Source organism: Antechinus flavipes, chromosome 5 (assembly GCF_016432865.1).
Source record: "Antechinus flavipes isolate AdamAnt ecotype Samford, QLD, Australia chromosome 5, AdamAnt_v2, whole genome shotgun sequence".
Lineage (NCBI taxonomy): Eukaryota > Metazoa > Chordata > Mammalia > Dasyuromorphia > Dasyuridae > Antechinus > Antechinus flavipes.
Genome location: NC_067402.1, coordinates 78,584,751 through 78,612,040, shown reverse-complemented (window position 1 = coordinate 78,612,040; position 27,290 = coordinate 78,584,751). Strand labels below are relative to the sequence as shown.

Genomic DNA, 27,290 nt, shown 5'->3' with positions numbered 1-27,290 from the left:
TTTCTTAGCCCCTTTCCCTCTTATCTAACTATTAAGTAAGAAGAATTTTTGTACCAAAATTTATGTGTATGTATATTCTTACATCCTGACAATTTTAGATGAGAATGTGTTTCAAATGTTAGCTACTTCTCCCTCTCCTATGTCCCCTCCCATTTAAAAATAACTCTTCCTTGAATGCCTCTTTCATGTGAGATAATTTTTCCCATTCTTCTCTCTTCCTTATTTTCCCAGTGAATAACTTTCCTTTTAGATCATTCCAGTAAAATAGATTTTCAACCATCCCTTCTCTCTAAGTGAACTTCCTCTAATTGCCCTAATGATGATAGTTCCCATTTAGAACTATAAACAGTTTAATCTTGTTAATTACTATATGATTTCTCACTCATGTTTACATTTTTATGTTTCTCTGCAATCTTACAATTTGAGTGTCATATTTTCTACTTGACTCTAGTTTTTTCATCAGAAATGTTTGAAAGTCTCTTATTTCATTAAATCTCCATACTCTTTCCCCACTCCCAGCATTATGTACAATTTGGGGAGGTAAATTTCTGGATTGTTATAATCCTCTCTCCTTTGCCTTCTAGAATTTGATATTCTAAGCCATTATTATGGTAGCTGTTAAATATTGTGTTATTTTAATTAATAGCTTCACAATATTTGAATTTATTCTTTCTGGTTGCTTGCAGCACTTTCTTCTTGACCTGAGAGCTCTGGGATTTGACTATAATATTCCTGATAGTTTTCATTTTGGGATTTCTTTCATGAAGTGATGGTTGAATTCTTTCAATTTCTACTTTTTCACCAGTTCTGTGATACTGAGGCAGTTTCTTTTATGATTTCTTGGAATATAAAGTAGACTTTTTTTTAATCATAGCTTTCAGGAAATCCAATAATTCTTAAACTATCCTTTCTCAATCAATTTTTAAACATAGTTGTTTTTCCTATGAAAGATTTCACATTTTCTATTTTTTTAGTCTTTTGACTTCATTTTATTGTTTCTTGATATCTCATGGAAATAGCTTCTACTTATCCAATTTTGATTTTTAAGGAGTTATTTTCTTCAGTATTTTTATGCTTCTTTTTAATACCAAGCTGTTAATTCTCTTTTCATAATTTTAATTGCTCTCTTCTCTTTCCTCAATTTTCTTCTCTCACTCCTGTTTAATTAAAAAAAAACCTTTTTAATCTTTTACTTTAGCTCTTCCAGGAATTCTTGCTGGGCTTGTATCTAATGTATTATTTGGAAGACTTTGCTTGTAGATATTTTCAAACCATTATGTTCTTCTGAATGTGTGCCTTGACCTTTCCTGTCACCAAAGTAACTTTTTGTGATTGGGTCCTTTTTGGTTTGTTTATTTGTCTTTTGCTCATTTTCCAGCCTATTTATTGATTTTGGACTTTATATTAGAGTTGGATTCTGCTCACTTATATGGGTAAGATGATATCTAGCCTGATTTTTTTTAACTTTTATATCCTGTTCCTTTCAGAGATAGATTTGGAGAGGCATATAAGTTTTTAGTGCTTTCAAAGTAGAGTGATCTAGGGAAAGAGCTATTCATTAAACTCCTGGTCTATATTTTGGTCCTACTCCAAGTAGGCTTTAGCTTCATTGCAAAGGCAGCCATTATTTTCTGCTCTGGAATTGTGACCTAGAATATGGTAATGGGCACTGTGGAGTTGCCAAATGTGTCCTGGGATAGGAGTCCACTGGAACCTCTTTCTGACTAGATTTTAGTTTCCTTACTATCCCTGGGCACTGAGTATTCTCAGTGCTACTGCTACTCCCTCTAAGGCCCACAGATTGCTATTTCTTTGGCCTGTCCCCATCCCAGTGGCTGTAGACTTCTCTGTCTGCCTAAGCTTCTCTGGACTGCAGAAATGATTCATTGTGACTTTTTGTAAAAATACTCACTGTACTCTGTCCTCTTAACTCCACCCTGGGAGCAAAATTTAAAATTAATAAAAATCAGGAAATCTTTTATATAAATGTAACTTCAATGTTCTACCTTTATCCTTGTTCTTGAATCAGTTGAAGAATTTTAAAGAAGTTCTCCAGATAAACATAAGGGAGAATTACCATCTAACATTTAGAAGCATTCAGTATTAAAATAGTGAACTATACACATTGTAAATGTTTAACAAATGCCCATTCATCTGCTTATTCTTTCATTCATTTGTCAGGCATATTATGGAAGGGATTTCAGCATTGGGTGGGAATTTGTTCTGGATTATCTTTACGTATCTTCCAGTTGTGATATTTTATGGGTTTGAGTATTATAATTGATCCTGGATTTGAGAAATGCCTTTATCCTTTTCAGCTTTATATTGGCTTTTGCTTTTTAAAACTTCATCCTCTTGTCTTTTTACTATTAATTTCTTGCCAGATCTTAGGCTTAGATTATATGAGTAAATGATAAATTTGAGCTATTCAAGTTCAATAGTCTCTTAACTTCATCAAAGCAGTTCTTTGTTTCTTCCCTTATTGATTTTCTATCTCAATCCCCACAGATATTATTCTAAACTTTCTGTTCTTGTCCATCTTCCTACTCCTTCCTCTTCACTCAACTGAGATTACCTCTTTAATGAGTTGATTCATTACAATCCTCTCTTTCCCCCTTATCTTCATCTTAAAATTATTTGACTTAATAGTCTCATCTCTTTTTCTTTTCCCTAATCGATAATGATGAGGTGATCATTTTCCTTATCAAAGACCAACCCTAAATATACTTTGGAATTCATTTTCTCCCACCATCTTTATTGTTGTTGTTGTCCAGTTCCAGTCATATCTGACTTTTATGATTCTATTTGGAATTTTCTTGGCAAAGATACTGAAGTAGTTTGCCATTTCCTTTTCCAATTCATTATACAGATGAAGAAACAGAAGCAAACTGGGTTAGGTGATTGCCAAGAGTCACACAGTAAATAAGTATGTAATGTCATATTTGAACTCAAGCCTTTCTGAGTACAGGATTGGTTCTCTATTCAATACACCACCTAGCTGTCCTCCCATCATTTTCAGTAAATTATAAATTTCATTATTTTCTCTCTTTCTTAAACCTCCAACCTCTCTTTTTCTACTAGTTTCTCCAAACATGCCTAAATCTCCCTCATTTTTTTGGGGGGGGGAAATCTTTCACTGGACTGCACAACATTTTCAACCTATCATCTGGTTTTTCTTTCTTTTTTCAGCTAAAAAGAAGCTAGAACTAAAAACTAGAAAAAGTTTTTCTGCACTCTGACTCTATTTTCTATTCATTTTTATTCTTCTCATCTCTTTACAATTTGGCTTTCAGCCTCATCACCCAGCTGAAAATGTACCTTCCAAAGTTACCAGGATTTTATTTGCAAAATCTGGTAGTCTTTTTTATTCCTGATCTTTCCTTTACTATCTTATTCATTTGATAGTGTTACCATCCTCTCTTCCTACTCTTCATGAGCACTCTTCAGAGAGTCCCTTAGATTATTTGGTACCAGAAAAGTAGAAAGCTACTCGCCTTTTTATCTGTATATAGTAAGTGAATCTCTAAGCATATTTATATAGACTATGATGACTACACTAACCCATAAAATAACTTTGGAGTGTTTCTTTTCCTATGAAATTTTCATATAATGGCAACATAAACCCTAAGAACTTGTTTATTTGCTAAGAATTGATTATTGACCCTTCATGTCATTGACTCCTAGATTTCATGATAAATCACTAGCTAGAGAACTCTCATATAACAATCAGCTGATGAATTAGAAATGTTTATTCCCATTTTTATTCTTATTATTGTATTACTTTGCTATTTCTATTATTTTAGTTTCAGGAGCTATCTTGAATTTTTGTTACAGGAAATATAACTGACAATAATATTTCTATAAATGTTTGTGGTCTAGGTAAGATTGAAATTTATCAACTATGTCTAAAGGTAACCGGAATCATCTGGACAAACTCCAAATGCAGCGCCTGGAAGATATGTGTATTGTTATTGATGAAAATGATTCAGTGATTGGTTCAGAGACCAAGTGGAATTGCCATCTGAATGAAAATATTGAAAAAGGTAACAGTAGAAAGGTCTATTTTGTTTACTTTGAAAGTGATTCCTCAGTCTTCTTTGATTCTGGCAGATATGTGAGAAATATATTGAGGAACTTCACATAAGAATGAGATATCGCTTTCATCTTATGTTCTATCTTTCATATTATTTTTAGTAAATATTAAAGAAAATACTAGTTATCCACATGTAAAAAATTTAAATTATTATGATATTCTAATATTAATCTTCCTTAATCTTCTTTATGGTTAATATCTTTTTTCCTCATCAAAATCATTTAAAAATATAGCCTTCTTCCCTACCTTACCCAGAGATTATGCTCTTTAACAAAGGCCAAAAAGAAGTGTGAAAGGAAAGTTGCTCAGCAAAACTAATGAACATAACAAATCTGATAGTCTCTACCTCTATGGCAAAAAAATGACAAAGTTACATTTGTCATAATTTCTTTGATCGTAGTTCTCATCACCTTCTGATTATCACAACTCTACTTATACCTAGAAAAGTCTAGCCCTTACGAATGTGGTTTTGCCCCTTTAGGCTCTGCCCGCCTTCCATTCTCAATAAAATTCTTCCTAGTTGCCATCACATTCCTCCTCTTCGACCTAGAAATCGCTCTCCTCCTACCATTACCCTGAACCATCCAACTATCAACTACCAGCACAATACTTGCCCTGGCCTACTCCCTTATCATCCTGCTCACAGGAGGCCTAGCATAGGAATGATTCCAAAAAGGCCTTGAATGAAATGAATAGGTTTTTAATCTAATTAAGATAATTGATTTTGACTCAATAAATTATGGTAATACCCCATGAATACCTTATGCTCCCTATTAACCTAAACCTGACCGTAGCCTTCCTCTTAGCACTGCAAGTTTGATCATTAAATTTCACAAAAATCTGAGTTTTGGATTGTTGTTCCTTCCATTTAGTTATTGTGGTCATTTTGTATATTATTTTCTTGCTTTTGTTTAATTCACTTTATATAAGTTTTATGTCTTTTGATGCTTGAATGTGATTACAAATTTGTTATTTCTTATTATATATATATTATATATACATTTATAATGTAGTAATAGTCTATTACATTCATTTACGACATGTTATTAATCTATTTCCAGCCCTCTGATTCTACAAAAAGAGTTGTAAACAAATATTTTCCTGTATATGAAAGCTTTCTTTTTATGTTTGACCTCCTATGAATTAAGTAGTCATATCTCATCATTTGGATAAGTCCAAAGATCTAGACTTATAAGGCCCTTTCTTAATTTAATTCCAAAATTCTTCCTCTAGTGATTATGAACCAATTCACAGCTCAACCTACAGTGTCAAATGCAAATGTTAAGCTGTTTTACTCTGAACTTTAATTTTAAGTCAGTTACAGAAAGAAATAGACAGCAAAACTATACTAGTTGGGGACTTCAACCTTTCCCTCTCAGAATCAGACAAATCTAACTGCAAAATAAACAAGAAAGAAATTAGGGAGCTTCATAGAATCCCAGAAAATCTAGATACGATAGCCGTCTGGAGAAAATTAAATTGGGACAGAAAGGAATACACCTTTTTTTTCTCAGCAGTACATAGTAATTATGCAAAAATTGATCACGTATTAGGGCATTAAAAACCTCACAATCAAATATTCTGAACTTTGCCTCTCCTGGTAATATTGGAATGGCATGATCATGGAACTTCAGTTAGAGTGTCATTGCTGTATGGGAGGAAAGGGGAAATCTTAACAATGAAAAGCTCATTAGCCCCATGCTTATTAGCATTATGTTCTCAAAACTCTTGTGTTCATGGTTTTGTTTTTGTTTTTGTTTTTCAGGATTATTGCACCGGGGTTTTGCTGTTGTATTATTCAATACACAAAACAAGCTATTGTTGCAGCAGAGATCTGATTCTAAAAATATTTGTCCAGGTAAGTATATTACTTTGAAATGCCAATGGGAAAAATTTTACCCTTTCTGAATAAAAAGGTCATTTCTAGAATATATAACAGACATCTCATTTTTAGTCATAATTTTCCCCAGAAAGTAAGATCTGTCTTATGTACTTCAAGGATAATGGAGAGCTTCTGGGGATTTTCTGCTAGTTTTCATTCTGCTGCTTGTGGGAATAAAGCTGTAAAGACAATAGGGTCTAATATATTCTCTCATTGAACTACTTTGATAAGAGGTTGATTCAAGGGATGACTCTGCCAGTTCAATTAACTTTTCTCTACTGAGATCATTCCATTGAATCATCCATTGCTTTGGACTGATAGCATAATACTAGGAATCAAGTCATAGGACCAAAGAATTAGACCTGAAAGGAACTTTAGCAGTTAGTCTGTAACCCTTTATTTTGTAGATGAAAAATAAAGGCTTCAAAAGGGACTCGACTTGACAAAGGTCTCACAGGAGTTATGCCAGGATTCAAGCTCAAGTTCTTTGACTGTATTATACCTCATTAGAAAACCTTGTCATGAGCGTTTTCATGGAGAAGTATTTCCCCCTCCAAAATCAGGTTTATACCTCGGAGTCTTTCTTGGGAAAATCCAATTTCAAAAATGTTTTGCTTTAAAATAAAAATAATTTATGCATTCTGGAACATAAAATAAAGAGCAAAATTCAAAGCATTAATGAGGAAAATGTGACAAATTGTTTATATTCTATCTCTTAGAATCAAAGTATTTTTGTAATGAATCCTTTCTTTGTCACTTATTAGCCATGTGACCAGGAAAAACCAAAAGAACCTCATTCCAATTTGATCCTCACAACAACCCTGGAATATAGGTGCTACTAGTTTTTATAATTTTATAGTTGAAGCAATTAAGGTTAAATTGAGGTCAAAATGAGATGATATTTTAAAGTACCTAGCCCTGTTATAGGTGCTTTATTAATGCTTATTCCCTTTTCTTCCCCTAAAAATGGGGATATTTGTAGTACCTACTTCACTGGGGAACTGCAAAAAAAATTGTAAATATAAAGCTCTATACAAAAATAAACTCTTGCTCCTATGCAATTCTCCAAATAGGAAATTGAATTAAAATAATTCCCTGTAAAGCAACTCAAGAAAGAAGCTGAACCAATGAGTATTTATTGGCAGCTATTATTGATGTGATTAGGAAGCTAATCATCACAGCAGAAATTGGCATTCATTAAAAGTTTTGGGCAAAATAACAATTAACTCTTTCTGGCACTGTTTATTACCAATACTTTTCTGCTACCTAGGCTACCATTGTAATTGGCTAAATCCTGAAAGCCTAATGGAAAGAAACTTGTGGAATCTGGCAGTAGAATTTTATTCCCATCCTCAAAGGATTTTTCAAAAGACTGTTTTTTCCTTATTGTTGTAGTAAACTTGGCTTCCAAAATTGAAATGTTAGCATCTATTCATATGTAAGGTCCTAAAAATGATTACAATATTTCTTTTTAAAATGGCACCAAAATGTACAATTAAATGGTCCTATTTTGCTTTATTTACAATGGTATAAAATTACTTTATGTCTCCTTACATAGTATATTAGATATACCTTAAACCTTAGGTTTGTTCCTTCATAGGATTCTATAAAGCAGTGACTTAATTTTGTAGTAATCACTACTTTATCAAATTGTTTTATTTTATTCAGACCTGAATGCCAAAAGATCATTTGGGGCTCCCAAGTTTTATGAATTCTATCTTCTATAATCATTTTTATGTCATAGTATAAATCCTAAAAAAAAGAATGTTTAGGGGCAGTGAGGTGGTGTAGTGGATAGAGTACCATCCCTGAAGTCAGGAGGACCTGAGTTCAAATGTGGCTTCAGACACCTAACACTTCCTAATTGTGTGACCCTGGGCAAGTCACTTAACCTCAATTGCCTCTGGGGGAAAAACAAATAAACAAAATATTTATTTTAAAGAGAAAAACAGATTAGAACCTCAAAGATATGCTTTTCTCACAGAACTTCCTTAAAATATAAAAATTACACCATCTCTAAATACTTTATGTGTATACACATATATATATCACTCTCTTTTTCTCTGTCACCCATTCTCTAATCTCCTCCAGAATGTAAGCTATTTATGGGCAGATACTGTTTCACTTCTGTCCTTGATTCTTAAATATTTGTTGATTTATTAATTTTTTTAAAGAGGAAAGAGGAAATAGCAGGGATGCACAGTGAAAGTTCCAGTTGTCCCTTTGCTATGGTTAGTTTGGTTTATGGCAATTGTAGACATGTTGCCTTTCACTTGCTAGTAGAGAAGGAATCATACTTCTCTGGAAATTTCAAGTAAACTCAGTGCAGGAAAAGAAATCCTGATTAGGTGTTATTTTAATGGACCACCTTTTATGTGGTGATATATGGAATGTGGGAAGTAAACATGACTTAGATGTCTAGAATTTCTTAGATATCTAGAAGAGCTCTTCCAAGTTCAGGATCATTACTGACAATAAATTGAGGGCAATTCCTGTAACTCTGGATTTTGTGGAGTCTAGCCTGATTTTGACTAGACTTCTAGATGCCCAAAATCAATCTTTTAACTTTCCAGAGGACATGTTGCTAATAATAGTTTCCTGTACTGCAAGAAAACAGAATGAAGGAGACTTCATGGGAGAACTTGATTTTGTTCTTTTGGTCTCCCAAGGACAAATCTGATTGAGGATAATGTCTGTTGTGTTCGTTTTTAGGGATGTTTTCTGACAGTTGTTCTAGTCATCCATTATATGAACCACTGGAAATGGAAGAAACTAATGCCCTTGGAATACGGCGTGCAGCTCAGAGGAGCTTACATGCTGAATTAGGAATTCCCCTGGAGGAGGTATTTTGCTTTACTATCCATAGTGGATATTATATTATATTATATATTATGTTATGTTATGTTACATTATGTTATATTACATTATGTTCTATTCTATTATATTGTATTAGAATACATCAGATATTATAAGCAATAATGCCATAAGGTAAAAACTAATGACGTGGTGAATGTGGCTGGATTTTCACACTGGCTATTGAGAGTTTGATTTATTAAAGATGTAACCTGGAGAAAATCTTGCCATAGTGGGATATAGTGTGAAGGCCATCTATCATCTCTTCGCTCACCACAAATCTGGTGGTTGAGTTTTTATAATTACCCAGGAGTCTTTGTTCTACAAATAAACAAGATAAGAGAGAAGGTCAGGGCTTGAAGCTAGAATGGAATTTTAAGCTTGTCTGTGAATTTTTTATATCTATCACAATGAGAAATTGACAGTTAATAGAAGGCTTTATTTTTGCTGTTTAGCATGGTGACTCGATTGTAGTTTTAGTACTGAAAAAATTTGGCTGAATACCTGTCTTATTCCACAAAATATTCTTCCAAAGTTGAAGAAAGCCCTGAATAGATTCTGCTGCTGGTTGTGATGAGACTGGACCTTTGATTTCACAAACTCAAGAACTGGTGCTTGGATGTTCTAGAGAAGGGAAGTGATTCAAGAGCATGTAGATTTTGTCTAGTGGGGCTTAGAAATGAGACATTTTTCTATTACAAAATTGCTAATTCTGTTCTATTTGTCCACAGATACCCCTTGAGGATATTAATTTTGTAGTAAGATTATACTACAAGATTAAATTAGATGAGTTTTGTGGAGAACATGAAATTGGTTATCTTCTGTGTGTAAGGAAGAATGTCACTTTGAATCCAGATCCCAGAGAGGTGAAAGGTTACCGTTATGTTACAAAGGAAGAACTGGAAAAACTCTTGGAAGAAGGAGCCAAAAGTGAAGATAAGGTTTCCGGATGGTTCAGAATAATTGCAGAGACTATTTTGCTTAAGTGGTGGGATAAATTACCTAATATAACTCTTGACCCTAAGAAAATATACAGATTATCAGACTTTGAGTGAAGAAATAGGACCAAGTAGTATACATTAAATGGAAAATGACCTTCTTACTGTTATTTGGTAAATGATATTTTGACCCATATTCATTATAGTCAATTCTTGGCTTTATACAGTTATTGACAGAAGCAGCAGTGACATGAACATCATCCATATTTAACTTTTGCATGTACTTTCCATTTATACAGCATTTAGTCTTTATTGTTTTTGTTTATACATTTTCTAGGTCTCTAAATTATGAGGATGCTGATTTCTTCTTTTCTAATTATATTTTTTGGCAGAACATTGCAATCTGTCATGAGTGATCTTTAGAATATCTGAAAGTTTTATGAGAGCAGATAAAAAAATGAAACTATTTTGGGGGATAACAATTTTTTCAGTGCTTTGCCACTAGTCCCACTTCAACACTATTCAACTATTCAACATGATTGAACAAACACTGAGTACATATTAAGTATAAGTCACCTTGCTGGGTCTTTAGAATTTAGAGGAATTACCGATTCTTTGAAGCTAAAATAGTTTGTTTCCCTGTGTTTGAACCCCTCTAATTTTAGTATCAGGAGATACTTCAGTTGCCCTTTAAGGGAAGTCCCTTCCTTAGTGGCAAGTGGATAGAGTACTGGTTCTGGAGCCAAAATAACCTAACTTCAAATGCAGCCTCAATTTTTGCTAGTCATGAGACTGGGCAAGTCACTGAAATGCTTTCTGCCTCCATTTCTTTCACCTGTAAAATGGGAGTAATAATAGTGCCTAAAGCTCAAGATTTTTGTGAAATGAGATGCATTTCTATATATAATCTCACCACACTTCCCTCCTACTCTTTTACTGCTTCTCAGTTTACTGACTCAATTAAGGGGATAATATAAACCTGGCAAAGCAATTTTTCCCATGTCTTTCATCTAGAAAGGTGAGATGCTAGAGCTTCATACAGTGCAAATATGACAAGCCTAACAAGATCAAGAGAGAGATCTTCTGCTCCTACGTTGCATAAGATCTCTTTTCCAGCTGCATGAGACTATGATTTCCCTAGGGCATCCTATGGCATCCTAATACTGTTTCTATATCTAGGATAAGCAAACATTATCTCCCCTATTGCATACTAGTCTTCTAACTCTGGTACCCACCTAAAATAAAATCTTGGTGGAATCTGACTGGATTTCTGACAGCCTGCTCTCTCCAATCTGGAGTAGAACTGGTTCATCCAATTAAATTCACCTCATCAAATAATGATTAAACATTTTTTTTTGGTTCATGTGTAAATTGGATTTAAGTGAGGCAGAGTTGCACTAATTTGTCAGCCTCATTATCTCTTCCAGAGTCACCACTGTCCAGGGGTAGGACAGAGTCAAGATGACAGGGGATGATTCTGGATGCAGTGAATGATCTGGGTGTCTTTGATATCAAACCAAGCTCAAAGCTCTCCACGTCTTCTGCTTCACCTGCCTTCATGGCCTTTGGAACAAATTGTTTTTATCTGCACATCCACCAGGGAGTCTTTACTGCTTTGCAGTAGACACCCTCCAATTCATCATAGAGTATGAGATCCCTTGGTTACCCTCAACCTGGTTTAACCCATCTGCTGAAATAGTTTACCTGTATGTGGCTACTATGCATGCTACAGCTTCTTGGAGCCACGGTGAGAGTTAGGCAGATCAGGTGGACACCTAAGGGGGAAAGCAGCATGTAAGGTGCCTGGCAGCCCTCACCCCGGAGATACTAGTCTTCCCTAAATACACCCCACACCCCAAACACCTGCTATGTGCAGTGTCCCTGCTCTCAGAGAACTTACATTCAAAACCATTTGCCTTTTCTTAGTTTAACTTTCTTAGTGTAGCTTTTGACTCAATCAGTTAAGATAAATGATCTAAACTATCTCTGTGTGTGAAAATAATTTTCTACTAAAATGGTTACAATGGGGATACACTTATGATCGCTTAATTAGAATAACAAGGCACATAGAATTCCTAAATGAGATTGGGTATAGACTAAATTTGTTCGAAAAATAGCTGTCATAACTGGATAGTTTAGAGAAATCATACATATTATTTTTAATTATGAGTTTTTTGTCTGTTACTTTTTAATGGAGCAATTATTAAATATATCTGTAGTAAAAGCATAAATTAGTGGTATTTAATGTAAAAGTTAAAATATCAATAAATCATCAATAAAGAATACTTTACTCTTAAGACTCTTTTGTGCCTATGGCTGAGCAAGAAATATCATTCTGTCGCAACTATATTCTATTTGTACTCTAGAAAGAGGTAACATTTGTTCTAACAAAGAGTGATAGGAGAGACAGAATTGTCAGTTTGCCAACCATGAAAAGTCTTAGATATGGAGTCTTTAGCTAAATTAATCTATGAGCTGGATTTCTATCATGAAAGTGGTAAATCATTGACTAAAAGTATCTTGTGAACCTAACACACTCCACTCATTTATTACTTTATATCTTAGCCAATACCAAATAGTTTTGATGACCATCAATTTATAATATAGTTATAAGTCTGGTATGGCTACTTCATCTTACTTTGCATTTTTTCATTAATTCCCTTGAAATTCTTGACCTTTTTATCATCCAGATGAATCTTGTTATTATTTTTTTCTAGCTCAATAAAGTGATTTCTTGACCCTTTGAGTGGTATGGTACTGAATAAGTAGATTAATTTAGGTACAATTGTCATTTTATTATATTAGCTAGATCTGTCCTCAAGCAATTGATATTCTTCCAATTGTTAGGTCTAACTTTATTTGTGTGAAAAGTATATTGCAATTATTTTCATATAGTTCCTGACTTTGTCTTGGCAGGCAGACTTCCAAATATTTTATATTATCTACAATTATTTTAATTAGTATTTCACTTTCTATCTTTTACTGCTGGGCTTTATTGGTAACATATAGAAATGTCAATAATTCATATGGGTTCATTTTATATCCTGCAACTTTGCTAAAGTTATAAATTGTTTCTAGTAATTTTAAGTTGATTTTCTAGGATTCTCTAATCATCATATCATTGCAAAGAATGATAGTTTTATTTCCTTGTTATCTACTCTAATTCCTTCCATTTTTTTCTTCTCTTACTACTAAAGCTAACATTTCTAGTATGATATTGAATAATAGTGGTGATAATGGGCAATTTTGCTTCATCCCTGATTTTATTCCCATTATATATAATGCTTGCTGATGATTTTAGATAGATGCTACTTATTATTTTAAAGAAAACTCTATTTATTCCTATGCTCTCTAGTGTTTTTAATAGGAAGGGATACATATACATACATATCTCTCCCCTAGATGGCAAGTAATTCAATAGATATTAGACATGCACTATTCTTCTATATATATTTTCACAATCATCATGTTGCACAAGAAAAGTCAGATCAAAAGGGAAAAAATGAGAAAGAAAACAAAATGCAAGCACAGAACAATAAAAAGAATGAAAATACTATGTTGTACACACTCAATCCCCACAGTCTTCTCTGGGTGCAGATGGCTCTTTCCATCACAAGACCATTGGAACTGGCCTGAATCACCTCATTGTTAAAAGGAGTCATATCCATTAGACTAGAACACCATATAATCTTGTTGTTGCTGTGTACAATACTACTTCCCTTAGCATCATGTAAGACTCTTCAGGCCTTTCTGAAATCATCCAGCTGATCACTTCTTATAGAACAATAACATTCCATAGCACTCATATACCATAACTTAGTCAGCCATTCTCCATCTGATGAGCATCCACTCAGTTTCCAGGTCCTTACTACCACAAAAATGCTGCTATAAAGATTGTTGCAATGTGAGTCCCTTTCCCTTTTTTATGATCTCTTTGGGATACAGACCCAATAGAGAGACTGCTGGATCAAAGGGTGTGCACAATTTGATAGCCCTTTGCGCATAGTTCCAAGTTATTCTCCAGAATTATTCTCCAGATCCAGAATAATAGACCAGTTCACAACTCCACCAAAGATGCATTAGTGTCCCAGTTTTCCCACATCCCTTCCAACATTCATCATTATCTTTTCCTGCCATCTTAGCCAATCTGAGAGATATGTAGTGGTACCTAAGAGTTGTCTTAATTTCCATTTCTCTGATCAATAGTGATTTAGAGTATTTTTTCATACAATTAGAAATGGTTTTAATTTCTTCATCTGAAAATTGTCTGTTCATATTCTTTGACCCTTTATCAATTAGAGACTGGCTTGTATTCTTATAAATTTGAGTCAGTTCTCTCTATATTTTAGAAATGAGGTTTTATCACAACCTTTGGGTGTAAAATTCCCCTTCCTCCCAGTTTTCTGCTTCCTTTCTAATCTTGTCTGCATTATTTTGTACAAAACCTTTTTAATTTAATATAATAAAAATTATTCATTTTGCATTTCATAATGTACTGTAGTTCTTTTTTGGCCACAAATTCCTTCCTTCTCCACAGATCTGATGGGTAGATTATCCTTTGTTCTTCTAATTTGCTTATAGTATTACTCTTTATGTACCCATTTTGACCTTATTTTGGTATAGGGTGTTAGGTGTGGGTTGATGCCTAGTTTCTGTCATACTAATTTCCAATTTTCTCAGTGAATTTTTGTCAAGTGGTAAGTTCTTATGTGAGAAGTTGGGGTCTTTGGGTTTATCAAACACTAGATTATTATAGTCATTGACAAGCTGTCTTGTGAACCTAACCTATTGCAATGATTGACTACTCTATTTATTATCTAGTACCAAATGGTTTTATTGACCACTGCTTTATAATATAGTTTTAGATTGGATATAGCTAGGTCGCTTTCATTTGCATCTTTTTGTTAATTCCGTTGAAATTCTTGACCTTTTGTTCTTCCAGATGAACTTTGTTATTATTTTTTTTAGCTCTGTAAAATAAGTTCTTGGGACATTGATGGATTCTTTGAAAGATTATTTTATCCTCTAGTCATGGGATATTAGGGCAGTTTTCCTTGCTGGTTTGTTGAAAGATGTTGTTCAAGCTCTTATTTTCATCATGGCTTTCAGATAGTCCAATAATTCTTAGATTTCTAGATCTAGTCTCCAGGTAGTTGTTTTTCCAATGATATATTTTACATTTTCTTCTGTTTTTTCACTTTTTTGATTTTGTCTGATTGATTCTTGATGTCTTATTGAGTCATTCATTTCTATTTGTCCAATTCTAATGTTTAGTGAATTATTTTCTTTGGTTAACTTTTTTTAACCTCCTTTTTGCATTTGCCCATTTCTACTTTTAAAGAAATTTTTTTGTTCATTGAATTTTTCCCCTTTTAATCAATTCTGTTTTTTAAGAAGTTTTTTTTTCCAATTTCATCAAATTTGTTTTTAAAGAATTTGATTTTGTCAGTATATTTTTTCCATTTTGACAAATTTATTTTCTAAGGAATTTTTTTCTTCAATTAGTTTCTATGCTTCTTTTTTCAAGCTGTTGACTTTGTCCCCCCCAAAAAAAACCTATCATAATTTTCCTGCATAGCTCTCATTTCTTTTCCCCATTTTTCTTCTATCTTTCTTTTAAGATCCTTTTTGAACTCTTCCAAGAGAGTTTTTGGAGCTAGACACCAGTTCATATCCCACTTTGAGGCTTTACAGGAAAGCATTTTGCCTTTGCTGCCCTCTTCTGGGTTTGTGTTCTGATTTCCTTGTCTCCATAACAGCTATCTATAGTCAGAGCTCTTTTTGCTTTTTTGCTCATTTTGAAAAATTGAGCTCTGCTCTGAGGGCACAGGGGAAAATGTACCAATCTTCTTTTACAAGGGTACAGGTACCTCTCACTGACTGTTCTGGAGCTTGTGGTGCTATAGGTTTTCCCTTTGTGCTGCTTAGGTATGGCCAAGTCCTGCTTGTTATTCTGGGGTTCAATGGCTTACTACTTGACTGCTGTAATTGTATTGGAAGTAATACAGGTGGTCTGCTGATCCACTGGCCTTCTAAATGAGAAGAAAGTAGCCAATCCTGCTGTATTTTGGCTAAGAGTTTCTCGCTAGATTCCCATCAGGCCTCCCCCTTGCCACACCTGCACTGTGCCTCATTCCCCCATGACCAATTGAGATAGAAGTACTTAGATGATCAAACAAAAAAATCTGCATCATTATGCATTCTTTTGTCCTGTTTTTCCACTTTGATTTTCTTTTTAGGGTAAGACCTACATTCCTTTTTTAAAAAATCTAAATGGGGGGACAGAATGCAGAATAATTATCATCCGCTCAGATGCCATTTTATAAATTAACACTGCATGCTCTTGTATGAAAAAAAAATGATTTAACAATTTATGAAAATAAGAAATTAAGAATATATTTTCATTTGCACTCATGCAATATACAAAGTATTGTACATATTTTCCTGTTTTGGGAAATTTATATTTGCTTAGTCTACATTTCTTTAGATGTTGTTAAGATGAAAAATTATTACACTCTAAATATTTGTGGGTTCTGTTGCTCCAAAATCTATTTAGAGGCTTGATTTAGTGTTAATTCTAAGAGCTGGAGAGAGCTCAGGCAATGTTCTGTTTACTCTCCATCATTTGGACTCAGGTAGGTGCTATTATTGTCCCCATTTTATAGTCAAGGAAACTGAGGCAGACAGAAAATTAGGCAGGTGACTGGCTGTACCACTGGATTTTAACTTGAGTCTTCCTGAATCCAGGACAAGTGTCTTGTCTACTATACTATATGTTTTTATAAGGGTATATACTATACCTTTTATAAAAGTATATACTATATCTTTTCTACAAGATAGGGTTCTGTGGGAGAATAAACATTCAGGAACCATGTATAAATTTATATTTAGGGAATATGGGTGATTAGAGCCTCTCTGTATGAGCAAGTTATTCTCCTGATGCTGTAAAGCTACTTATGTCTTTTGTGGCTATCATCAAACTTCATTTGGCTAAAATTGCTTCTCTCTTGATGTTATGGTTCCAAAGTTCCTTTCAGGTGCCCTGATCATATGTGTTATATGCGTGCCTGTAAGGGATTGACCTTTTAAGGGAATTACCTTTGCCAGTTCACTTATTTGGGGGGCATAAATCTGCTTCTGAGAAACGTAATTGCTGAGTTGTCTGCTTTGACAGTTTATGTGTGTGAGGGATTACATGGGTCTGCTCAGAGTTCTGAGTCAGCAATTGCTTATTTTACAAATATATCAAACTGTAGAATATAACAGTGTCACACATAGTATTAATTAATATGCACATTATATTAATACAATGCACTCATTTCATACCAGGACAGTAAATAAAGAGCACAAGATTCTTCAGTGATTTATGAAGAACTGGAGAAATCTTAGGTTAATAACTAAGAGAATATGGATTCTGAGAAGTGGAGAAGAATTCTGCAAAGGAAGAGAATTCAAGAGACAGATTACTACTTGGCTAACCTTGGCTAAGCTTGAAGCTTAGAAATAAGTCCAACTGAGCAAAGAACAACTTGGAAGCAGAGAATCAAAGAAGTCACTAAGAAGACTGACTAGTTTTACTGAGTTTTGATGAATTCTAAGCCATGTGACTCAACTCATTCTTACAATGGAAGCATCTTAGCACAGAAGCTATGTTAATTAAAAGAATTAATTTCTGAGAAAGAAAGAGGAAACTGAAAAGTTGATAGTCCCAGAGCTATGGTTTATCCTGAGGACAAGAGACAAAGCAGTTCTGTAGCTAGTTTGCTTTAATTAGCAAAGCTAATCAAATGTTTCATGTTATTTTTTTTTTTTAGAAAAAATGGGAAAATATAGACTCCAAGGTGTCAAACTCAAATAGAAATGGATTCTGCTGTCACCTATAACAAGGAAAATCACAAAGTAACATTACCTATCTTTATTGTATTTTTATTTATTTTGTTAATCCTTTTCCAGTTACATTCTGGTCTGATTCCAGGAGAACTTTAGAGTTTTTTTGACCATTTACTACCTGCAGATTACAAGTTTGATACATCTGGATTAGATAATAAGACAAATTAGGTGAATTCATTACTATTTGAACGATTACTTCCAGAGAATAATTGTTAATAGTTTAACATCAAAATGGCAGTGGAGTGTCAGAGAGATACTCATTTTTGATCAATAACTTGAAAAAAGTATAAATAGAATCCTTACCAAATTAGCAGAGGACATAAAGCTGAAAAGGGTCCTGAGACCCTTTCAAAATATCAAAAGCTCAAAATTATTTTCATAATAAAATGTTATTTGCTTTTTTCACCTCACTCTCTCACAAGTATAGATTTTTTCCAAAGACCTGTGAATTAAAGATTTAGCTGCAAATATGAAACAGGAATTCATATTTCATCTATATAATTTTACAAATGGAAGGATCTGTCAATCCTTATAGATGTAATAGTACTCATTGTTTTGCTTATACATCAGTACCAATTAATTATCAAAAAAGATCTTTTATATAAATTCATGGCAATAAACACAAATGATACTGAATGTTGAAAGTATTAAATAACTTTTTGAATCTCATGGTTTATACTATAACAACTTGTTGACATTTGCATGGATGGTGCAAAAGCAATTTCCAAAAATACAAAATAATTTCACTCTTTTCACTATTTTTTTGTTTTAGAAAATATTTTAGTAACATATTATTTATATTAATATGGGTTTTTATTAATTGCATTGTTTTTTAACAGCTTTAAGTATTTTTTCAGTTTTAATTCCTGATAGAATAAATATGATAAACATAATCCACAAAAAAATTCTTTGACGTGTTCAATAAGTTTTGGGTGTGAAAAGAGGTCTTGAAACAAAAAAAAAAAAAAACTGAGACTCACTGAGCTAGAATCACTGGGCTCCCTTAATCTAATGAAATGAAATCTAAGAGGAATAAATGTAAAGTCTTCCACTTGAATTCAAACAAATCCCAAGTACAAACTGTTGTTGTTGTTGTTGAGTTGTATCTGACTCTCAATGACTTCATATAGGGTTTTTTTGGTTTTTGTTTTATTTTTGATTTTTTTGTTGTTTTTTTTGGCAAAGATACTGGAATGGTTTGCCATTTCCTTAAGGCAGAAGTTAAGTTCCCACAGCTAATTAGAATTTAAGGCCATATTTGAACTCAGATCATCCTGACTCCAAACCCAGTGCTCTATCTACTGAGTCACCTAGTTGGCTTCATGTACAAATTAAGAGAGGCAAAATTAAAATAGCAGTTTATCTGAACAAGATCTTTGCATTTTAGTGGATGAAACACAACATGAGTCAATAATATTATGTGGGAGACAAAAAGTTAACTCTGTCTTTGGGCTGCCTTAAGAATAAAATAATGCTTCCTGGTGGTACACTCCTGTCATCCATGCCCTCAAATAGGCTGAGACAGGCATATCTTCTGAGCTCAGGAGGCCCAAACTACAGTTGGCTAAGCCAATCAAGGAACCACATTAAGTTCAGAATTAATATGGTAAATCCCCAGGAATGGACGACCACCAGGTTACCTAAATGGGGACAAACCACCCAAGGCCAGAAAATGGAGCTGGTTAAAGCTCTGATGATGATTAGAATTCGATAGGGCAATGAATGGTTCCAGCATTTCTAGAGTGGTAAGGCAAAAAGGCAGAATCTTTTTTTTTAATTGAAATTCATATTTATTTTTTAAAAAGTAAAATGCATTTAGGAAAAAAGAGGCATTAATCCCTCTGTCCTCTTCCCTAGTCAAATACCATCTGGAGGTTAATGCTCAACTCTGGTTGTGTTAGCTTTAAAAGGTCATTGACAAACTGGAAAATGGTCCAAAAGTGGTCAACCAGTTTGGGAAAGAGTCCTGAGTTATGGAAATTGGTTGAAAGAAATAGATATTTTTAGCTTGGAGAAGAGTTAGAAGGACATTATGGCTTTGTTCAAATATTTAAAGAGATGCCACATGGAAGAAGTATTAGATCTGTTCTATTTGGTCCAAAGGTTAGAATTAGGATCCATTAAAGAAAGTTGCAAGGAACTAAATTTAGTTAGATATCAGGAAAAATTTCCCCAAACTTCCCAATTCACACATTAGAACTATTCATTTGAAAGGGTAGTTTCAGAAATAGGGCTTCAAGTGACAATATTCAGGCTTAAATATTATTGTATTCAAATCTTCACAGTAATGTTTTTAACATGACTATATTTATAGCCCCATATTAGCTTACTCAAAAATGATCTAATGTTGACAATGAGAAATTTCTTGAGTTCTTTCAAGGATAATTGCTGTGACAACATGTCCAAGAATCTAATTAGGAAAATGCCACATATCACCCTATGGATTCCGTCTCCTTATTTCTCCTCTCATGAGTGAAGCTAAAGGTAAAAAAAACAAAGCTAAACAAAAAAATATACACATACATACACATACCTGCATATTCAAAATTATGTAAATATATGTTTACATATATATGTATATTTGTGTGTATATATCTATATCATTATTTTTTCTTTTATCCAGAGACAATAGGAAGCCACTGGAGTTAACTAAATAGTAGAGTCGTACAGTAAATTACATATAGATTAAGATGTCCAGTAGGCAACTGGCAACATGAGAATAAAAAAGCCTAGGAACATATACCCTCTTCCTCCAGTGCAGGAAAGAAATCAACAATGAATAGTAAGAATTTTGCATGAAAGTTTGGACATATAATAAAGCACATAAAAAACCCAATATTTAATTTCTCATTCAGAATGCTCACCTTGATCAAGACACTGAGAGTAATATTAAAGGTAAAATTAAAACTAAAAGCACTTCATTTAATATAAAAATACCTTAGAAAACATTGAATAGTTTCAAGATCAATAAGCAAGACTGGTTAGCATCCAGAGATTCCTGGACTAATTGGTTAATTCTCCCAAATTTCCTGATTGTTTTTATATAAGCTAACTAATGCTGTTTGCCTGCCTTGGACAGAGTCCAAAATGAACCTTCCTGGATAGCCAACATCGGTTATTTTGTGAACCCAACTGCCAACCCCAGTCATTACTTTGTATCATCCAATGAAGGACTTTATCCAACAGTTGGAAGTATGGCAATCTTTGACTAATCACCTCCAATGCTTTTCTATGTAATTTCATGAGAATAAAGGCATAGAACCTGTGAGGATTGGCCTAGTAGGCAGAAATCATTGTATGTTTGATCACTGATTAACCTATTTACCAAGGGCCTATTATACCCAATACTAGTTGCGTCAGCTTGTAATCTGATCACAGTCAGTTGACCAAACTTTATTTGTTCCAAGTATGTAAAGTTAACAAACTATCCCAACACCCTTGTCATTTGTAAGGGAGGAGAATCATTTTGGCCATCCCTTTTTTGACCATCCTGAAGGTCATCCTCCATTCTACCTCTGTGTTTATGCCCAGCAATAATAATTAGATACAAGAAGAGAGAAAAAAGATCTGAGCTTTTGATCAGGGTACAAATGTAGACAAGAATGGACCATTGGACCATCGGCACCTAGGCTTGACCAATTGGACTTAGAACTGAGAAGCCACAGGCTTCCATGATTGTGAGAAATAAGCTACTCAGTTCATGATCCATTGAATGCTTGTGTTCCTTTTCTACAGCACATGCTCAATGACCTCATAAGATCAGACTTCAACTGTAGTGATGGGAAGTATTCACATCAACTGGGGAATTGGTGGAACAATTTTTCTTCATTGGGAGAGAATATAGAGATCAGATCAAAGCACTTTCCAAAGCCAATTTTTCCTAAGATGTCTGACATCAAGTCTATTCAATAAGCATTTATTAAGTACCTTCTGAGTTCTAAATTTTGGGGATGCAAACAAGAAAAACAAAGATAATTCCTGACTCCAAGGAGCTTGCAATGTAATGAGGGAAGACAATACCCAAAAGAAAGCTGAAAAACTAAAATAATACCATCAGGGTGTACCCTGTGTGTGTGAGAAAGAAAGGCTTTAGGAACTTTAATTGTTCCTTTTTCCAATCAGAAGGAAGAGGCAACTGAGGGAATTGAGGTGTTAAGTATCAGTCAGTATGGTGATAAGATTTCAAATATATCAGTTTATCTGGTGATATATGATGCTCCCTGGATGCCTGTGGGAGTTATCCAGACTTTTCTGGTAAGCAACATGCCAATTGGATCTTTTGAATCTTCTCAAAAATGTTATGACCTTCAGTAAGAGGTACTTTAGTTTCTTGCAAGTGTCATAAACCTGGCAGATTCTCATATTGACCTAGTTAATCAATTCCTGCATCTCCTTTCAAATCTTTCAGGGAGAATAAAACAAGGCACAGTTTGAAGTTTGGGTGTGGACCTGAGGGAACGCTTAGATAGAAATTATCATTTTCTATTCCTGTTCTGTTTCAGGAACAAAAAACATACTCTGGTACAAACTATTATAACCATTCCTCATATTTTCAAAACTACCCTCAACTGACTCTTCAATTCCCTTGATTTACCATTTCAGAAACCTTGTCAATAAAGGACATAAAGTTAGTATGGTGTGACTTTGTACTTGATGAAGTCAAGCTGGATGTAAAGTTCTACTTGGGACAAATAATTCTAGTAAAAATGGTAATAATGCTATTTTTTACTTTCAAAACTAATATGAACTTCTATTCAATAGCAATGTAAAAAACATTTTTGAGCTATTCAAAAGACCCTTGCATTGAAGAGATCCACAGTATCTTGAATTGTACTAATTTTGACCAGGACAGTTCAGTTCAGCTAGCACTATCTAAGGAAGTTTGAAGGTGCCTTGAGGTGAAATGGAACTAACTCTTTGAAATGGGAATTGATTTCCTAAAGTGCTAAGCACCAAGGAAGTGAATATTCAAAAGAATTCAATTTGTTGAATGAGCTTTTAATGTTTACTTTAGCTGAATTTCTATGTGTTTTCATTCATTATTATAAACATTTTATAGATGTTAAATTTTATGGGCTTATTTACATATTTCATTATAGGGGGAGTGGGCAACACATGTAGATTTTAGAAGCTATGTCTCTGTAACTCACATCCCAGTAGTTTCAACTATGGAAAAAAGTATACACATGTATTTCTGTGTAGAACGACACTCTCTAAACCTCTGTACTCCTCTGATTTCCCCCTTTCCTCCCTCTCTGAGTCCAGGCTGTCATTCTAAAGTAGAGGTAAGGCTTTTGTTGTGAAGGAGCTTAGAAAAAAGGAATGACAGCCAAGGAGTTATTCTCCACTTCTCAATTTCTCCCCCCATATCCAATTAATGTGTAAGTCCCATTGATTTTACCTTTATAAAATCTTTTGCAGGGGCAGTTAGCACAGTGGACAGAGCACCAGCTCTGAAGTCAGGAGGACCTGAGTTCAGATCTAGTCTCACTTCCTAGCTGTGTGACCCTGGGCAAGTCACTTAACCCCAATTGCCTCAGCAAAAAATAAAAATAAAAAATGAAATCTTTTGCATATGTCCCCTTCTCTGCTCTGACACCGTCTCCATGCTGGTGAAAGCCCTCATCACCTCATGTAATAGTCTGCTTGTTGAATTCTGGGTCTCAGATATTTCCCCATTACAATTCATTTTTCACTCAGCTGTAATTATGAAATTCAAATAAGGTAATATTTATAAAATGCCTTACAAACTTTAAAGCTCTATATAAGTACTAATTATTATTGTTGTTATTATCCATATTTCAGTAGTATGACTTAAGCTCAAATTGTGCTAGAAGATTTACCTTATGTGATGATTTAGATTTTTGCCTCCGTTAAAAAATTGAGTGATAAAGAAGGAAATAATATCATAACAAGCTATTAATGAATTATTCATGGATTTTATCTACTTCTCCCCTTATGTCTGATACTAGATATATGATTTGATTTGGTATATTCTCCCTAGTCTCTTAACTAAGGTTCCAAGATTTTAGATTTATGCTGAGAAAATCAGACAAATCAGAAAATCAAAAACAAGGTGTTTAGCACATTTTCTTTATAATTAAAAGTAAGTTCTTCCTAGATTCTAGGTCTGGTTATATCAAGAATTCTCTATAGCTAAACCTGATTATCTAGAGTAGGTAATAAAAGAGATTGGAAAGTATAACATGAAAGGATGATGACTACTGTTGAAGGGGATGCAAGAAAAATAGACACATTAATATATTGTTGGTGGGGTTTAGAATTAGTTAAGCCATTCTGGAAAACAATTTGAACAAGGAACTTCTAGAGTGAAGAAGCAGCTGAAGCATGGTGATAAATTCTGGAATCAGAATTGGAGTAGCAAGATGAACTTTACACTTATTTGTTTATTTAACTTTAACCTTATTTATAAAAGATGAGGAACTCTGAATTCCAGACATTGCATATTTTTTTTTTAAAGAGAGAAAGAGGAACGGAAGAAGTCAAGAAAAGGAAGAAGAAAATTTCAGTTTCAGACGTATAATAATCCTGGCTTCAGCTTAGCCATAAGAATTCTCTTATTTATTCTTAGATTAAATTTGACAAAATATTTAAAAATATTTTTGACATAATTTGCTTTCATCTCACCCAATTTTCTCCTAGACTTTTTCCTGTACCTCCCAGAAATCCAACTTATATATCAAAGAATTTTAAAAAGAAAAATAGGATGAAAAAATAAGCAAAACTGATCATTGCATTAACAAAAATCTGAAAATCTATATATGTAACACACCTGTGACTTTTCATGTTTATTTGGAGTTATTCTTATTCTTCATAAGTTTGCAATATTTATTTTCAATTATTTGTGGTGATTGTCCTTTCCATTTCCGTATTCCTAATGCATATTTTAGATTCTACTTACTTCACTTTGCATCAACTCATGTCACTGTCATTTTTTGAGCAATGTAATATTCCATTACACTCGCATACTTTTCTTTAACCATTCCCTGAATGATGGGTATCTCTTTTGTTTCTGGTTCTTTGCTACACAAGATGTGCTCCAATAAATAATTTGGTATATGTGGGAACTTTCTTTCAATCATCAATCTCCTTAAAGAATATACTTAGCAATTATAAGGCATTATATCTATTTTTAACCAAACTTTGGGACTGTAGGGATCTTAGGATGAATAAAAATAGATGTTTGGATACAAAGTCTTGAGGATCATTCATGTATGTTCATGTAGAAATACATGACTAAGACTGGTTTACAGAGAATTCTTAGAAGAATGAGGAGGTGCAGAATTCAAGAGAAGAGGCACTTTCTCACTCTTGAGAAAGAGGAATATGTGAGTTATTTGTTTCTTCCTCACTATCTGCAAGCAAAGAGATGGTGAAAATTATTGAATACAGAAACACTATTGGTAGAATGAATGTGGTAACATGGACTGTATCCACTTGCATGAGACAACCCCTCATAGATGTCATCATTTCTTAATTTTTAGCTGTCACAATAAGGGTGAGATATGGATGAACTGCTTTTCTCTAGCATCTAAATAATAATACAGGAAACTGCTCATTTGTATTAAAATACTCAAAACTACATTATCTGTCATAAATTTTGTTGTTAAGGATTAGGAATGCTTGAACATATTGTTTTATAAAAATGAAAGGAGATTAATGAATGAAAAGAAATGGAGAAAAGTTATCTTTTTAGTATCAGAATTTTGCTGATAAGACTGCAAATCTTGAAACACCGCAGTCTCTTAAGAATGAAAACTATGGGAGATCCTTTGAGCAATGAGGATGCTAATGGTGATCATAAGAACAATCTATAACATAGGCTATTTGAAGCTGGAAGGAATTTTAGAACTAATCTAGTCCAACCTCCTCACATGATGGATTAAGGGAAGTCCAAGAGGGGTTAGGCGACTTGTTTAGTGACACATAGTTCATAAGGAGTGAAGAGGGGATTTGAATCTAGGACCTCCAAACCAGTTGTTCTACTTATTATACCATTCTGCTGGTAGAGGATATATCAATAATGCCTTTCTGGCAAGAAGTGGTAGGAGATATTATTGAGTTAAATTAAATGACAAAAAGTAAAATCAGGCATCAGGGCGTTTCATTCATTCAGTAATTTATTCACTTGTGAATTTACTTATTTATTATTATTATTTATGATCTCTTTCTCCTACTCTCCTTGAACAATTAAATAATTTGGAAAAATGAAAATTAAACCCTTACAACAAAAATGTATAATTGAACAAAACAAATTCCTACAATGGCCATATCCAAAAAATATGTGTCTAATTATGCATTTTTAGTTCATCATCTTTCCAGCACGAGGTTGTTTTCCATCCTTTGGACTTGCAATATATTATTGCATGGCAAGCGGGGTTATCTGGCACAGAGGCATGATATTCTGTGAAGTCTAAACCAAGTTAAATTATTTAAAGAAAGTGGAGAGTTCCTTGGAAAGTTCTGAGTCTTCTAGAAAAATAGGGTTTGGGAGGACATTATTGTCCAAACTTCTAACCCTCCAACCAGAGTGGGGAATTGAGAAGGTAGGCACAAAGCATCAAAAATTGTGTCAATGGACTTGGTAATGAGATTTCAGGTGGATCATCTTATTTTCAGTAAACCATGAAATTCTAAACATACTTGTTGATGGAAAATGGAACATTCCCTAAGACCTAATAAAGAGTTTCCTACTGGGTATTATTACCTAACAAATTTCTAATGAATTGAGCAACTTGCTATATAACCACCCACCTCATATTATCTGAATTTTAAAAGAAGATTTTTTTCTTTAAAAAAACAATACAGCACTTTAACTATCTAAGTCTTATTTTCCTATGATTTTGTGTAACTAGCTGTTGCCCAACAATCGTGGTATAAATTCTCATACAACATTCATTGGCTTTATATGTGCTTACATTTGCATGACTAAATGTCATTTTCCAAGAAAGTTAAGTGAATGAGTCTCTTTTTCCTTTTATTTTATTTCAATGATGCTTTTTCCTTTTTTTTTAACTTTTAAAAAAATATTTTCTCTTTCGAATTGTTTTCATCTTCCTGTGTCCATTTTAGCCAGTAGTGTCTCAGTCAGGTTTGAAAGAAAGGGGAACCTTTGCCTTTGCCATTATTTACATAGCAGTCCAGGCAATGAGACTGAGTACAGACTGATTATATATTGACACAATTTTTGATACTCTCCATTTTCTCAGTTCCTCACTCTGACTGGAGTGCTGGAGGTAAGAGCAAGAAAGTCCTCCCAACCCTTTTCTTTCCAGAAGGCTCAGAACTTTCCAAGGAACTCTCTCTCCACTTTCCATCAGTAATTCTGCTTGGTTTTGACTTCACAGATCATCATTCCCCTGTGCCAGGTAGCCCCTTCTGACATGTGAGGTCACCCTAAAGACTTTATAATATAGTTTTATGTAAAGAAGAATGGAAAGAAAAGGGTTTACATAAAGAAAGAGAGGAGTTAGAACTTAGGTTTTTTAGCTTTGTCTAGTAACCCACCTTTCTCTGGGTCTCAGTTATAAAACAGAAAATTCCCAAACTTCAGACTCAAAACTCTACAGATCTGCAAAAGGACTCGAAATCACCAAAGATCTTAAGATTGCAT

General features: G+C 33.8%; 1 protein-coding gene across 1 annotated transcript; it reads left to right on the top strand.

Annotated features, from left to right (window-relative positions):
* Positions 1–3,901: 3,901 nt before the first annotated feature.
* On the top strand, positions 3,902–9,883 carry LOC127538553 (isopentenyl-diphosphate Delta-isomerase 1-like). Its single transcript, XM_051962362.1, has 4 exons — positions 3,902–4,043; positions 5,859–5,951; positions 8,688–8,818; positions 9,560–9,883. Exons 1-4 carry the CDS (start codon positions 3,902–3,904, stop codon positions 9,881–9,883), a joined length of 690 nt encoding a protein of 229 aa, XP_051818322.1.
* The last annotated feature ends 17,407 nt before the right edge of the window (positions 9,884–27,290 follow it).

What these genes read in the sequence shown, in the direction of transcription:
- LOC127538553 (XM_051962362.1), top strand. Translation starts at nt 3,902, where the DNA reads ATGTCTAAAGGTAACCGGAATCATCTGGACAAACTCCAAATGCAGCGC. An exon ending in TTCTAAAAATATTTGTCCAG is followed by an intron (nt 5,952 to 8,687) that starts GTAAGTATATTA and finishes GTTCGTTTTTAG; the next exon opens with GGATGTTTTCTGACAGTTGT. An exon ending in TAGGAATTCCCCTGGAGGAG is followed by an intron (nt 8,819 to 9,559) that starts GTATTTTGCTTT and finishes ATTTGTCCACAG; the next exon opens with ATACCCCTTGAGGATATTAA.